The sequence below is a fragment of the Sminthopsis crassicaudata genome, chromosome 4, assembly GCF_048593235.1.
Source record: "Sminthopsis crassicaudata isolate SCR6 chromosome 4, ASM4859323v1, whole genome shotgun sequence".
NCBI lineage: Eukaryota > Metazoa > Chordata > Mammalia > Dasyuromorphia > Dasyuridae > Sminthopsis > Sminthopsis crassicaudata.
Window position 1 is genome coordinate 332502930 of NC_133620.1, and position 15638 is coordinate 332518567.

The 15638-nt window shown below is 41.4% G+C and overlaps 1 protein-coding gene across 7 annotated transcripts in view; it reads right to left on the reverse strand.

Moving 5' to 3' along the window:
* Positions 1-204: 204 nt before the first annotated feature.
* The window catches only part of SLC39A11 (solute carrier family 39 member 11), a 484374-nt gene continuing 468940 nt past the window's right edge, over positions 205-15638 (reverse strand). For all 7 annotated transcript variants that reach the window (XM_074260645.1, XM_074260642.1, XM_074260639.1 and 4 more), the window contains 3 exons: positions 7716-7814; positions 3054-3212; positions 205-2247 (listed from right to left, as the gene is read on the reverse strand). In XM_074260645.1, coding sequence (XP_074116746.1) covers positions 2169-2247; positions 3054-3212; positions 7716-7814 — 337 coding nt within the window. In that variant the 3' untranslated portion in view covers positions 205-2168. The remainder of the gene's footprint in view (positions 2248-3053; positions 3213-7715; positions 7815-15638) is intronic.

Sequence of the window (15638 nt, forward strand, 5' to 3'; positions counted from 1 at the left end):
GTCCATTTTACAGATGAAGAAACTGAGGCCCTCAAAAAGAGAAAGGAGACAGGTCAAAATACTGTTTTGTGTTGTATGTATATTCTCATATTTCATTATTGGGCATCCCAAATGGACTTGGGATCCTTACCCATATTGTCTGAGCTAATTAAAAGACAAAAGAAAAGTCACAGAAAGGACTGAATATGTGGCAGAGACCATCTATTCCAACTCTTAGTACCCCCTTTATTGAAATTAATCACAGTTACAAGGTCATGTCCATTGGAAACAGCATTTTGCATTTTGTAGAACTAGACACAAAGTAAAAAAACAAAACAAAAACAAAAACGAAACACCATCCACCAAATGAATTAATCAACAACCAACACCCCCTTCCCCTCTCCAATAGGCCTTCTGTTTGGGGGTGCAGAAATGGGCCCAGGTTGAGGATCAGCCTCAGAGTCTTGCATTTTCACAAGGCAGGGCAGTCTCTTGGGCTTGGGGGTTAGTAGGGCCCGTGGTGGGGGTGTAGAGAGAACATTCAGAAACTGTCAGCATCATACATGTAAACATAGGAAGTGGGAGCTGCCAATATGATGCCTGAGCATCCAACTGGTGATCTAATTCCCAGCTGAGCCTATCCAGAGTCATCTGTGGAACCCATTCCTTTGGCTAAAGACAACCACAGTCCTGTAGAGAGAAGACCAGGTCATTTCTTCCCTTACCACCTTCTGATTGGGGGGAATTAGACAAGCCCCATGGCTCTTTGAAAACCTTTACCTGTGAGGGACAAGAATGGTTTCTGACCTGTTATAACAAGTCATTCTGCAGGTCGGAGATATTTCAAGAACATGGTCTGTCTCATGTGTTTTTAGAAATTTAAAAACAAAACAACCTCAACCCCTCCTCTCCCAAACTCTTTCTTCTGCAACAATACTCATCAAAGCTGGCTTATTCGACGTAGTGGCTTTGGGGTTGGGTTTCAGAATTACCTACTGGGACTGATCTAATATGTGTGCATGGCAGGAATTGGGGAGGGAGTACAGGACAAAATTCCAAAAGATTTTTCCATGGCTGGCTCCAATGGGCCCTTTACATTGTTCAAATAAGGACCTTATACAGGTCTTCAGTGTCTCCTTCGCCTCAGTCCATGTAAGCTTCAAAAAGTGGGGGTTAGGTGAGAGTGGTTCAGGGAATTTGAAAACAGTATGGGGAAAAAAGCTATTGAGACCACAAGTTTCTTTGATTAGAATAACAAGTACTGTAGAAGTTGAGAATCAGACATGCTACTGTCCTTTCCACTGCTGACCCCAAATGATCACAGTGTGATCTATTTTCTTTAACTTCAATAGCTCCTTTTGCTTTAAAACAACAACAACAAAAACAGAATGCTCAGTTTCTTTTCCCTTAGCTTTGTCCCTTTCCCTAATTCCATCTCTGGTAGAAGAGGTGGGGAAGGGTGTGTTTTGCTCTTAGGAAGTAGGCCAAGTTGTCTAAGTGACATTCCAGTTCTTCTCCTGGTTGAATTCAACATTGGAGGGTGGCCTAAAAACTCTTCAAAGCCCCAGGATCACAGTGAAGATGCAGAAGAAAGAACAAAAGTCTACCTGGCCTCCCTCTTTTAGAATCCTGTGTGTGTGTGTATATCGGAAGAATGCTTAGGGAGCTCACCTCTTAGTTCTCAGGGTATCCCTTTTCTGAGGGTTACCTTTAAGAGTCTCATCCATGCTAGAGATACAAGTCCAACGGTTTGGGGATGAGATCATGTCCAACAAACACAAGCAGAATTTTAGGCAAAGAGAAATCTTATACAAGAGCAATCTATTGATGGTAATCTTTCTGATTTGTCACTCACTGCCAAACCCACTGAGGGAAGAATCTGCTTAGTACCTGAACAAAAACCCAGAATTCCAAGCCCCTTACAATTCCAAACAAACAACATCAACATTCCCCTCAAAATAAAAGTAACAAGAATCATACTGTAATTAAAAGGCAATCAGATTAATGACTGGCTATGTGGGATGCTAAGATGAATCAGAGAAGGGAAGGAGAACAAGATTTAAAACCCAAATAAAAAAAAAAAGTAAAAATAAAAATCCCCTCATGGAGAATTATGTTCCTGGTTCCACTGAAGTCAGCTGCCACCTCTTCCTTGTTCTTTCTTGTTTAAGGCTGAAGATTCCTTGGCATTAGCCTAAGCCAACATCCAGTGACATCATCACCACAAATCCCAGTATGGAGGTCCAGGATGCCAGTTTCCCGTTACCACTGGGAAAGGAAAGGATCAATTTTGAGAAAGTTTTGAATTTGAAAAGTAATCTTTCCTTTCCCCATCTCCCACCATTCCAACAGAATAATTCCTTCCCAAAGACAAGAGTTAGTCTTGGTTTGGATGATATTTTTGCAATTATTCCACCTCTTTTTCATCTTTCCCCAAATCTCTCAAACTAGTACTGGCCTTTTTCTCATTTCTTTTTTTTTCCTGAACAAGTATTTTATTTTTCCAAATACACATAAAGATAGTTTCCATCATTTTTGTAAGATTTTGCGTTCCAAATTTTCTTTCTCCCTCTTTTACTTCCCCCTCACAAGAAAGCAGGTAATTTGATATAGGTAAACATGTGTAATTCTTTTAAACATATTTCCATATTTATTCAAGAAAAATCAGAGCAAAAAGGAAAAAAAAATCATGCTTTTTCTCATTTCTAAATGCACTTCTTCAAGCTATTTCCACCCCCTTTTCTACTCGGACTTCTTTTACTTTACCCTTACCCAGTTCCCAAACAGAAAATGACTAAGTAGAAGAGAGTGTATTCCATTTCTTTTTGTCCCACATATTGCATCTCATTGGATTCAGTCTGATTTTTTCTTAGTTCTATTTGTGCTTATTAATATGGTCAACAGGAGCCCCTTGGCATTTTCCTTTTTCTTTTACATCTCAAGTTGCCAAAGAACACACGTAAGATTGAAGCGGGTCTGGGAGTATGAAGATAAAGGAGAGAAGATAAAAAAGAGAAATGGAAGTTGGAAGATCGAGGAAAAAAAATGGGTGGAGGACAATGTAGTTTCCAAACCTGGTCTGGGCTTCAGGAATGATGTCATCAATGACTACATAGACCATGGCACCAGCTGCAAAGGCCAAAGCGTAGGGAAGAATGGGCTCCGCCAGGACCACAGAGAACGCACCAAAGATCCCGGCCACCGGCTCCACCATGCCGCTCAATTGGCCGAACCTAGGAGGAAAGGGAAAGACAGGATTCAGGCTTCTCAAGGTGGAGTGCAGAGCATTCACCTGGCCCTCCTCTGTGCCACAGAGTCTCATATGTGCTGAGACTTTACGTTGCCAAAGTCCCTCTTGCTCCTTTCTTTGGGCCACTGGTTATGTGGGATCAGTGCTGCAAGAAAGGTACTTAAAATTGACTTCAGGGTAACTGAGACTCTGAAAGAACCAAGATCCTCCACACACAGTTTTATTGCATATCTTCCTCTAAGAAACTCAAAAATACTTCATTATGTCAACTTCCTTAATTCCCCATGGATGCTTTGTTGTTAAAAACAAATTTTTTTAATGCTTAGAGTTAAATAATATTTGCTTGACAAATACAAAGATTATAAAGAATAGGGATATTCTGAAGTCAACAGAACCAGAAAGCTATAAACAGTTGTAAATAATGATGGCAACAAAATCCATAAAAATATACAGGCACCAAAAGTATTAGAGAGAAGGCAGAGGCAAATGGGGCATTTCTGTAAGTACTTTTTCATAATTAAATTTAAAATATAAATAATGGAAGCTTTAAAAAAAAAGTATAAATAATGTAACCTTGCAGTTTCAGGTACTGTTGCTTCCAATCAAAATCTAAGCGCTTAAGACACTTTTAATTTTGTACCTGTATCCCCACTATAAAACAGAGGGCCTCACATTTCATAGATAATAAATAAATGTTTGAATTAATGTTTAAAATTCTTGATATATTTGAATATTTGCTTGGGTTAATGGTTGCTAAGAAAAAAAATGTTCATTTTTTTAAAAATCTATATGATTCATTCCTAATCTTTCAGAGCCATTCGGTTAAGTACTTTTTTCCATTTCAACTCAAGACAGTTCCTTCCCTTCTCATATTCAAACTTCAGAATGGCTTGATCAGGAGGTTTATAGGGGCACAGATTTGGAGTTGGAAAGAGATCTCACAGGTCTAATTCTTTACAGGTCATAACATTTTACAGATAAGGAAAGAGAAGCTCAGAAGAGTTAAGTGTATTTCCTAGGTCACACAAATTAGAAAATTCCCATTTTTGTCTTCTGATTATTGTCCCTTCTCTGCTCTTCCTTTATCCTCCAATTTTCCCTTGTGGTTCCTCTTAAGTCTCTTCTGGTTCTCTTTGGTACAGATCTGTGCTCTTGTCAATGTGGGGGAACTCTTGGAGTGGAAACTCCCTCCTCTGAGATAAACAATTGAATGAGAGAATTGTCTGGGATGCTAAAAAGATTTTTTAGGTGACTTCCCATGTACACAGCCAGTACATGTGGACTTATATCAAAGTCTTCCTGGCTCCCAGTCAGCCTCCCATCTGCTAAATAGGGTTGGGAAGCAGATGCCAAGCAAAAGAATGCTGGGAGAGGAGTCAGGAGTCATAGCTTCTTGGTTGTGTGCAGCCTCAGGCAAATTATACCTCCTCTCTAGACCTTAGTCATCCCATCTGTAAAACAGGAGGGAGTTACTTTGACCCAGATCTAGCTCTCAAAATGTTATGAAGATAAAGGAGGCAATGGCTTGAGGCTGTACTTTTCTCCTTGTCTCCTTGAGTTTGGGGGCAGATTTTGGTTACCCGGTAGTAAGCATTGAGATGGTACTGATTTTTAGTATAGGGATTATTCAGAGGAAAAGAGCTCTCCCTGCCCTGGCTTTGACCTCTAATTTATCCTCCATACCTTTGAAACACAGACCAGCAACCCTGCTGTCCTGTGGTTTACAGAGAATTTATACCCTCAGTTTTTTCACTTCAGGAAAAAGTAGGTTTGAATTTGAGCCCAGACTAAGAGGGAGGGAAAAATGTTGGAGTTCGAGGTCTGAAAGCTGACCACAATCCTCAGCTTCCTCCTTTGCTTAATGTAGGTTCACTATTCAAAGATGACTGTCAGTGCTCCCAATTCAACTCAATTCAATGAGTTAAGTGCCTACTGTATGCCAAGAACTGTGCTGGGTAGGAGGAATTCCAAGACTGAAATAAAACTAGCCCTGTCCTCATGGAGGTTATATTCCATTGGGAGAAAGCAATAGGAATGAAAGTATTCATTCCTTTTCCCCTAAAATCATTATCCCTTGAAGCCTACTGAGTGCTCCTGAGAAAAAAAGTGCCCTAAAATATCAAAATGTCCTTAAAAGGGGAAAGAATTAAGACAAACGTGCTTTTATCCCCTCCCAAAAAAAGCCCTTACCTAAAAGATCTGAGACAAGAGCGCTAGTCTTATAAACTATATAGCTTTTATATAATATATATAGCTATATATACATGATATATATCATATATAAAGCTTGACCAGTATTTATTAAGCATTTACAATGACAGGTACTGTGCTAAGCAAGTCCAAAGTCACTTTATTTTTCTAGAATTAATCTCATTTTTATAAATTATTCCCATCTATAAAAATGGGAATGACCTCTCCCCAAGTAGTGAGATTATAAGGAGGAAATGAGCAAGAGATTCTAAACCACTAAAAGAAAAATATAAAAGCTTTTTTTTTTTTTTGTTAAATAAATTTTGGATATGAGACCACTGATTATTGGCATCATTATGAATCTGACTTACTCTGGAAAGACAAGAAGCATCTTTGATTTTGTGATTTCATAAGTGTGGGAAGCTCCTTTTGAGGGAAGCAACTTTTAGCAGTCTGTGAATTAACAGATAAAGCCTTGGAAGTTACGTAAAGCATATAGAAATGTAATGACTCGACCAGGAAGCATCTGAGAGAGAATTTGCATCCAGGTTTTCTGACTTTGAAATCTAGAACCCTTCACTTTGCAGTGGTCTTCAAATCAAAGTGTGCTTTTAATTTAGAAGGTAAGAGATTCCCTGTTTTCTCTTTCCCTTGAATATAGGTCTTGAAAATGTTCCTTACTATGTATGTGCCCTTGGACAAGTAACAACCTGTATCTGGTCCTCAGTTTCATGATCTGTAAAATGAGGTATATGGACCAGATGATTTCTAAAATTCCTTTCAATCTAAATCTTATAATGTTGACCCAAGTAATTGTAGATTTAGATAAAAGAAAGAAATCCCTGAAAGGGAAGTTACCAGAATGGTACCATTTTTTCTTTCTTTCTAGTAACTCTATAAATAGGATATAAATCCATTTGGGTGCAGGGGGAAACAAGGAGACAAACCAGTTGATTTCTCATTATTTATTCCTTCTAGTCCTTAGAACATAGCATTCACTCTGATCATCCATGCATACCCCTACTTTTGTGGGTTCCTCACCTGGATGGTGTTGCTATAGAGATGAAAGACTCAAGCAGATGTTAACCCAGAATCCACCTGTTGGTGATAGGGTTTAGAAATGTAGCTTTCTTTTTTAGGGGCTTTAGGGAGAGAGAAACTGGAAAAAGGAAAGATCAGCCTTCTGGTCATCTGACTGGAAGGAGAAAGTGCAGGCACTTTCCTCTATGACCTGGTGAGTTCTAGGTACACACAGTGGGACCTGACTAGAAGCTGAGAATGGCTCTTCTTGCTCATCCACAAGAGCAAGCATGATTAGACTATAAGGCACCTAGAGGGAATTTTAGGTTCCTCTCCACTCATCTGTCAAAGACAGACTATCTTAGAGCTCATCTCTATTATGCTGGTGAAAGATTTCTTCTCCCTTTGGAAGGCAGATAAACTCAGGAAGATTAGCTGATCTCTAAGTTGCATGAGCTTCCCTCTTATTCAAACATTATTCTCCTCATTGCTCACTGCCCTTTCATGTTATCCCTGCTCCCCAATACATCCCCTTTATTTAAAAGAAAATTTGGTAGCTGTTCTATCCTTGTTTGGTCATTAATTCTGGCACAGGTCAAAATTAGGGAGAAGTTCTGATCTCTGGAGAAAAGATACTTCCCAGTTTCAGCACAGTAAGGTAGGAGGGGAAGAGAAATAAAGGTTAAGTTAGGATTCAAGTTAGGGTTGATTCCATTTGAAAGTACCACATGTATTTACTGTTGGGGAAACATTGAATCCGTACCCTTGGGCAAGTACAAGTTACTCTAATCATAGGAGTCTATAAACAGAGAAAAAATAATAACACATATACACATACATGCATCTTTTGACCTACAACAGATAAGCCCTGGAAGCAAAACAGAACCAACAGGGTAAGGGTAACTGTACTACTCATGGGGCACTATTCGTTAAATTCCTTCCATGCCTGGAAGGTAAAGGGAACCTAAGCTCCCAGTGTGGGCTCCAGCGTTCAATCTTATTCCAACTTGCCACTTTATGAGGGGGGCATATTTTAAAGAAAGCCCTACATTGAGGACATCTCTCCATTCAGAGTGCGAATATATTGTTTTTCAGTATCAATCAGCACTGGGGAATGGGCTGGGAGATACAGAACACAAGAGAGGAAGAAGAAGGTTCAAGCTTGCATTTGAGGTGTTTTAGGTTATTCACACTTGAAAACTGATCCACATCAGTGTTTGCTAGTTGTGGTCAAGTTCCACAGCAAAAGGACCTGTCCTTTGGGAGTGGACATTACCAGAAGGCTCTCCAGGTTGAGAATCCAGCACCACGAAGTGGAAGGCTGACAGCTAGGCCCTCAGGGAAATTCTGGATCCCAATTCCAACAGCTAGATTCCTAAAAGACCAAGAAAACACATAATGTTTGTTGTTAGGGACCATGATTCTCAGGAAAAAAACAAAAAACAAACCTGGAATGGATTATAAAGGTAAGCACTGTTGCCAAAAATCCACATGGGGACTCTCAGGTATCACTCCCCTGTTCAGAGATGGTGCTGTACACTGTCTTTGTTGGTCATGAAGGTGGAGGAGGATTAGTACTGTTTTTTCATATACAAAATACTTAACTATAGGCTATTCTATGAAAGGTATAGTGTCCAGAATGAGGAAGGTGATCAATCCATTATAATTTACCCTGGTTAATCCAACAAATCAATTAATAAACATTTATCAGTTGCCTACTGTATTCCAGCACTGTGCTAAGGATATTATGTTTCATTCTGAATATCATATTTAAGAACGGCTAATGAACAAACTAAGGTACCCTCTGGGAACAAAAAAGAAATGAAATTATGTTGTTCTAAGACAACTTGAAGGAACTAGGGGAGCCTCAAAGATTATCTTTTTCAACTTTTAACTTTTTATGCTCAAGGCCATAACTGGCAGAATCAGGCCTCAAACCTGGGTCTCTCAATTTAAAAAAAAAAAATGTCCTTTTCTCTACTGTGTGCTGCACCAGCCCAAAGAAAACTTTGAGAGGACATGACAGCCATCTTCAAGCATTTGACATTTCTATCATGTAAAAGAAGGATCAAACCTACTTTATATGACTCCACAGGACAGCCTCTAGTAATAAAGAGTGGGATTAAAGGAAGAAAATTAATTTTCACTATTAGAAAGAAAGCTACTTAAATATGGAAAGGGTACTTTTTTTTAAAATTTTTCAATAGCTAGAGGCTCTTAATTAAAGACTAAATGACTGCCAGACACATTGTAAAAAGGATTCCTACTCAGGTGTGGATTGGATTAGATTTTTTTTTTTAGATCATGTTCAACTCTCAAAGCATGTACCTTGGCACATGACTACTAGGCATGCCATAAACATTTAGAAATTACGTTATTGCATGTGAAAGAAAATTTATTGATAATTTTGTTTAATATAAAACTTACTTGGCTCTGGTGATTTATTATAGTTACTGGCCAATCAACAATCATTTATTAATTTACTATGTGTCAAACACTGTGTTAAGCATTGGAAATAACATAAAAAGCAAAACCAGTTTCTGCCTTCAGGGAGTTACATTCAAATGGAGGAGAAAAGTCTATAACTGTGGTTGGGTATAGGAGGAGGGGCATTGTTCAGTATCAAAAGGATAGATAGAGTAATAAGCAGCTGGAATACTTTTAACACCGGGGAATGAAACCCTTGTCACTGGATGGGGAGAGGTAGGATGAGGAAAGCAGGTGACTGGAGAAAAGGAGATAAAGTCACTGTGGACATTGTAAAATGAGGCAAAATGGAAGGGATTTGACAACTGACTGGATGTGGGAATGGCGTAAGGCAGAGTTAGTTAGAGAGGATGCTGAGGTTTTGAACATTGGTGATTTAAGAGAAGGATGCTATCAGCAATAAAAATAAGGTAAGTTCATGGGTAGAGAAGAACAGATTTTAGGAGAAAAATTCTAGTGAGTTTTGTTTGGGACATGTTTAATTTGGAATACCAAAGGGAACTCTGGATGAAAATGTCCAGCAGGCCTCAGGAAAAATATGGGTCTGTATACAGAGATTTAAGAATCAGCAATATAGATATGATAAGAGAGTAGATAAGATAGCCAAGAGAGAAAGTATATGAAAAGAAAAGAGTTAAGGAAATATCCTTCAGGGACACCACACTTAATAAACAGGAGGTGGAGATGGGAAAAGAGTGATTGGATACGTGGGAGAACCAGAAGTGAGATTATCATGAAGGAGGGTGTGGTTAAACAGTGTCAGAGAAATATCCAGGAGGGCAAGAATTGAGAAATTAAAAAAAAATAAAATAAAGGCCATTGGATTTGGCAATTAAGCTGTAATCGGAGCACTTTGAAGAGAGAAATTTTAGTAAATGGTGAGGAAGGTAGCCAGATTTTGTGAAATTGTGGACTGATTTCAGGAAATAGAAGCACTGGGGTGGGAGAGAGGAAGATGTAGTATAATAGCTTACAGAAAGAGGCAAAGTCAAGGGACTTTCCTTCCTTCCTTCCTTCCTTTCTTCCTTCTCTTTTTCTTTCATAAGTAGAAGGAGCCAGGAGAAAGGTAGGATGAAAGATATGTTTGAAGATGAAAGACAGAATAAATACTAGAATGTCTTATCATTATGGAGAACTTCTCAGTTAGAAAGAACTTCTGCATATTCTCCTTCTACTGTGCCAAGAGGAAATGGTAATATTCTTTACTGACAGGGGACTTCAGGTCACCCACACAAATAGAGGTGGAAGCTCTAGATTTAAGAATTTAGCTCTGAGGCTATCAAACTGACTACAAGCATCTACAAGGCAGGCTCTATGAGCTTTTTCCCCACAGGCTATCTAGCAGCATAGAAATCCCATTCTTCATCCCTGGTCTTATTATCTCTGGCAAGACTCTATACATAACTCTGCCCTGCCCTAAGCTAGGCCAGGGTGTTTTCAAGTCTAACTAGATGGCACTCCCTTTCCAGAGGGCTCTCCCTTTCTGGGTTAAGGCTTGTACCCCAAGAGCCCTGGTTCATCTGTGTGTAATGCTCTTGAGTTTTGGACCTGTGGGGGTGTCCTGTCTCACCAAGGAGATTCTAAGATTCCCAAGGGCTGGAGACATGTTTCTCTTATTCCTTTCCTCTGCTCTCTTTTATTTTATTTTTTACCACACCTCCCCTTTTAGTTCACCTTTATTTTCATGGCCTCACATGAGGTTCCAACACTAACCATGCCCAGTGGATGTTTCATTTTCTTGCTAAATAGGGATCTGTTGTATGCTGACTATGTATGTATGCAGGGCCGTGCCATTTCCATGCCCCAAAGTTCTGTCCATTTTGTCAAAAAATATTTTTTGGGGGGGTCATGATTCAGAATCATGGACGAGGGTACAGTCACCTCATTATCTTTTTCCCTTTGCCTCTTCTCCCTTCCCCACTCATCTCTATCTTTCAGGAGAAGGAAAACAGATCCATCTGGCATCAGGACAGCTCCGTGGCACAGTGAATAGAGCACTGGGCCTGGAATCAGGAAGATCTGAGTTCAGCTGTGTGACTGGGCAAATTACTGCCTGCCTCAGTCTCTCCATCTGTGAAATGGGAAAATACTACAACTACTCATTTTGCAGAGTTCTTATGAGGATCACATGAGTATGTGAAAAGAGCTTTATAAGCCACATAGTATTATCTAAATGCTATGCTATTATGGATATAATTATGGATATTGGGGAAAAAATATTTGCTTGTTGTTAAAGGGGATACAGATTCTGGGAGTGGCTAGAATTCAGTCAGGGAAACAAGCCTTGAGCAGGATCTTGAGAAGCTTGAGGAACTTGCCAGGGAGGGTTGCGGGAGAATGCCAGGTGAAAGGCTAAACAGGTGGTAGTGGGGCTGCAGCCTTAGCACACAGCCCACCCTAGGTTCCCAATACCCTCCCCACATTCCAGATGCTTTCTTTTGCTGGCAGCTCTTAACTCAGCTGTATGTGCTACCTGCCAGGATCCCAGAGCAAGCGGGGCCAGAGAGCTATCTCCTCTTGGGTATTTCACCAAGGGAAGGCAGTGGGAGGGAATGGAGGTTTTTTCCCCAACAGGGATAGGGATGAAAATCCAAAACAGTATTGAAAAGCAAGGGAAAAAAACATCCCTTTTAGAACACAGTGAAGCTGCTGTCTGTGTTGTTTTTTTCCTTCCCAAGCAGTAGCACAAAGACACTATTACTAGTCTGGAGCACTACAAATTAATGGGAGGCAAAGGCGAGCGTGAATGAAGGGGTTCTTTAAGCAAAAGCACCAGCTTCCCCTCTCCCCCCCCCAGCACTGGCCCCAGTGACAAACCAGGCCCCACCATGACCCTTCACCCCCCTGGCCTGGCTTGCAATAACAAGGAGATCCTGTGAGAAATGCCAGGAAGGGGCCAGCAGGATAGAAAGAGCTGGAGAGGAAGGAGAGAGAGAAGCAGGAAAGAAGGGAAAGGAGGGGAGAAATGGGGGAGGGGAGAGAGAAGGGTGGAAGCAGGAGGGGCAGTCTGGGAGGCAGAATGGTTTTAGCTCTTTTGGAAGCTTTTTGCACAAGTGAACTGTTTCAGAGGGTAAGGGCATCCTAGGGGAGGTGAGCTAGGTGCCTGGGAACAAGTCCTTACCTCTGTGGAGCCCTTAGGTGTGGCCCACAGATTATACAGCTTCCTTTCATTCCCTCAGGAGTCGCTGGAAGAAGAGAATATACTCCTGAAGACCCCTCCACCCCCAAACAAAGGGTGGGCTGGATAAACCTTTTGGCCACTTTCCACCTAGGTCTAATTGTGTTTCCTCATAAAAGAGATTTGGGGAGAGGGAGGAGAGGAACGTGGACTGACAAAGCTCTATCAAGTCATAACCCCAAACATCCTCCTTATTTGTTATATATGCCTCTTCCCTTGTTCTTTTATTGGAAGAAGGCAATACCAGTAAACTAGCCTTCCTAATTATGTAGGCAATTAGAAATAAATTCCTATTTCCCAGAAACATAATAAAACACCAATTTCCTGGGAATTTGGGTGTGGAAAGGACAGAGGGGAGTATGTATGGCATTCTAGATAGCAGAAACCTATGAGGGATGAACATGGAAAATGGAATAGATCTTGGAAAATCAAGTCAATATTAAAACAAAAAACAAAAAACAATTTACCCTTTAAATTGGCTAACCCAAGGGGGTCCCACTCTGGAAGTCCCTATGTATGAACCCTTCTATTTCAGCTCCTCTCCAATCCAGTGCCCCTTAAGAGTCCACTGGCCCTCGCATCCCCAAAAGCAGTTCATTTTCTGCCTATCCCTGTTTTTGGGCCCTGGGAGCTGGGAAAGCAGAGGTGCAGGGGAGGGAGAGAAGGGGAGATGTGGATCTCTTTCTTTAAAGGGACAGCAATAGACAATTTGTTCCCTGTCTGGGGAAAGTACACAAAGGAACAATTCAGGCTGTTTAGTAGCAGCAGCAACTAGAAGTTGGGGGGGGGGGGAGATGAGGGAGTGAAGGCCGAGGGAAGGTCCTAGGTTTACTCACAAATATTGACTCAGAGAGCCTCCACTGGCAACGAAGCTCCAACAGACAGAGAAGCCAGAGTCAGAAAGCTGTGATGTGCCAAAGAGAGATGAATAGGAAAAATGGTTCCCATTCATAGGGACTAGTTATCCAAATTGGTTCCAGGTATGGAACTGGCAGACTCAGGGTGAGAGGGGCTGAACTGTAGGGTCTGGCTCCACAGCTTTGCTTCCCAACACTGATAGGCACTGTGGTGTCATGGAAAGTGGGCTGAATTTGGAGCCAGGAAGTTCTGGGTTCCAGTCCAGACTTTGATGCTCATAAACTGTGTGACTTTGTGGAAATCATTGCCCTCATTCAACCTCAATTATCTTTAGTCACATCATCACCTTCCCCATGTCGGCCTCTTCAAGAAGGAAGGACAAACAACAACAATCTCATCCTTAAAAAGAGGAAGGAGGAACAAGCAGCTGAACTGAACCCTAGAATTCAATTTTTTTACTTGGACTCACTTTAAACTAGACTGATTTTTTTTCCTGCCATAAAATTATTTTTTCTGTTCCTTCTCAGAGATTCCATTAATCCTAAATCTAGGGTCTTGCAAAGGGGAAAAAAACATTCATGGACCCAAATTTCTCTTTTTCACTTTAAAAGAGCTGCAAGCATTTGAGTCTGTCTCATTTCTAAGGGCTACTGGCTCAGAACTTCCCTAATATTTAGATGTAAAGGGACCCAAGAGATCATCTCGTCAGGGGGGTTCTTAATCTTGATGTGTATGGGGGGAGGAGAAGGGGTTGTGAACATTTTCCCAAAAAATTTTGCTACCTTTCTATCATTGTAGTTGGTTTCCTCTACAATCCTGTTTGTTTTATTTTATATAAAACCCCGCTTTGAGTTCACTCCGTTTGCTTACCAAGGAGTCCCCTGTGTCCCTGACCCTACATCCTGGGTGGTATTACCCTTCCCTAATTGCTGCCTTTATGTTTAAAACTGGTGGGACCCAGTCTTTCCTATCTCTTTTCTGTTGGGCTCCTGGTTGCTATGGCCATCTTGGACACCATGGACCTAAACTGACTTGCTTTCCTTTTTTCCACCCCAGCTCCATGGAATGAGCCTGGGGTTTATTTCTGTTCTGCCTTGTTTGTCCTCAGTCTCAGGTGCCGAAGGCGCTTCTCAGTGGAAGGAGTTAGAGCCATGGCGACCTTGGAGCCAGGATGGGGTGCAGCTAGGCCATCCTAGACTAAGCCCTGAAAAGCCAGGTGCTTGGGACTTGGGCCTGAAGCAGGTTTTGGACAGGAAGTGGGGACTGTGCTTTAGGGAAACGGAAATAAGCTATCAGTCTAATTCCTTTCTCCTGCTCAGAGTCTCAAGTGATAGAAGAGGAAAGGGGGGGGGAGGTTATGCCTCCCACATGTTGGTAGGTAGGAAGTAGTGTGATTGTATATTTGTGATTATTTTTTGAAATAAACATTCCTCTTGTAAAAGCTCCCTGACATTTACATTTAAAAACAATATTCTAAGAACTGGTCTATAGGTTTCATCAGGTGGCTAAAGGGTGTACACAGAAAAGTTAAGTCCAACCTCCTTATTTTACAGAGAAGGGAACTGAAGCCCAGAGGAATAGTAGCTTGCCCAGGGTCACCAAATCAATAAGTAGCAATGCCAACATTTGAACTCAGGCCTCTGCCGGCCTTGCAGCACTACATCTGCTAATTCAAGGGATTATCTCCATAGCTATTACATCTGTGCTGGGTCCAAAAGTAGCTTATAGGCCTCCTGCACACAGAGAATTAGACTTGCCCATGTTAATGCATCAGATCAGAGTCCTCCCCTACCCAAGAGAGCCGTAGACACTCCGTGCTTCTCACTCTTTCATCTTCCATATCAATAGGCCAGCACGGATGCCAGTATGACAGCCTCTATCCAACAAATTATGCACTTTTCTCTGATGCCCACAGGAGAGTGTCTACTAGGGAAGGCTATGTAGTGACAATTTAGAACAGAACAGGGTAAAAGCAGTGCTTGGTGTCCAGTGGGATCCCACGGCTCTTCAGTGGACCATTCAATAAAATATCCCACAGCCCTCTGGGCAACCCCACCCTGTGATGGCAGTATATATCAAAGACAGACTTTCCTGATTCACAGCCAGATGTGTGGACTGCTGTTTTCAGAACACCAAAGAGTCTAAATCCCATGGGAGTTCATCCCCAGGCCAAGCATAGGATTTTGTTTTGATGACCATCATTCACATCCTTGGAAGGCAGGAGTGAGTGTTGACAGTGCAGTACCGAAAGGTTTCCAAAGAATTCATTTCTTGGATTTCTAGATTGAAATTCTTCACTCAGGAGAAAACCTCTCTGTTTAAGCCCGAGGAATATTTTTGGGAGGTCTGGACATTTGTGGAGGTTCTAACAGGAGTTTGTACCTCCAGTAATAACCAGCACCAGAAGCCAGCTCTTTTCTCATTATTGCTCTGCTAGACAATCTCAATTTCTCTCTGTCTCTGTGTGTGTGTGTCTCTCTCCGTCTCTGTCTCTCTCTGTCTTCCCCCCCCCTTTTGGTGCTTTAGGGGACAGGAGATCAGGGAACATGTCTTTTGGTGGGAAGAGGCCTCCCAAAGCCATCAAGTCCAGTGGATGTCCCTCTCTCCTGAAGCAGGACCACACCACCTTGTAAAGAAAATGTTGATGTCTGCATTCTACCAGAGAAGAGCTTCAGC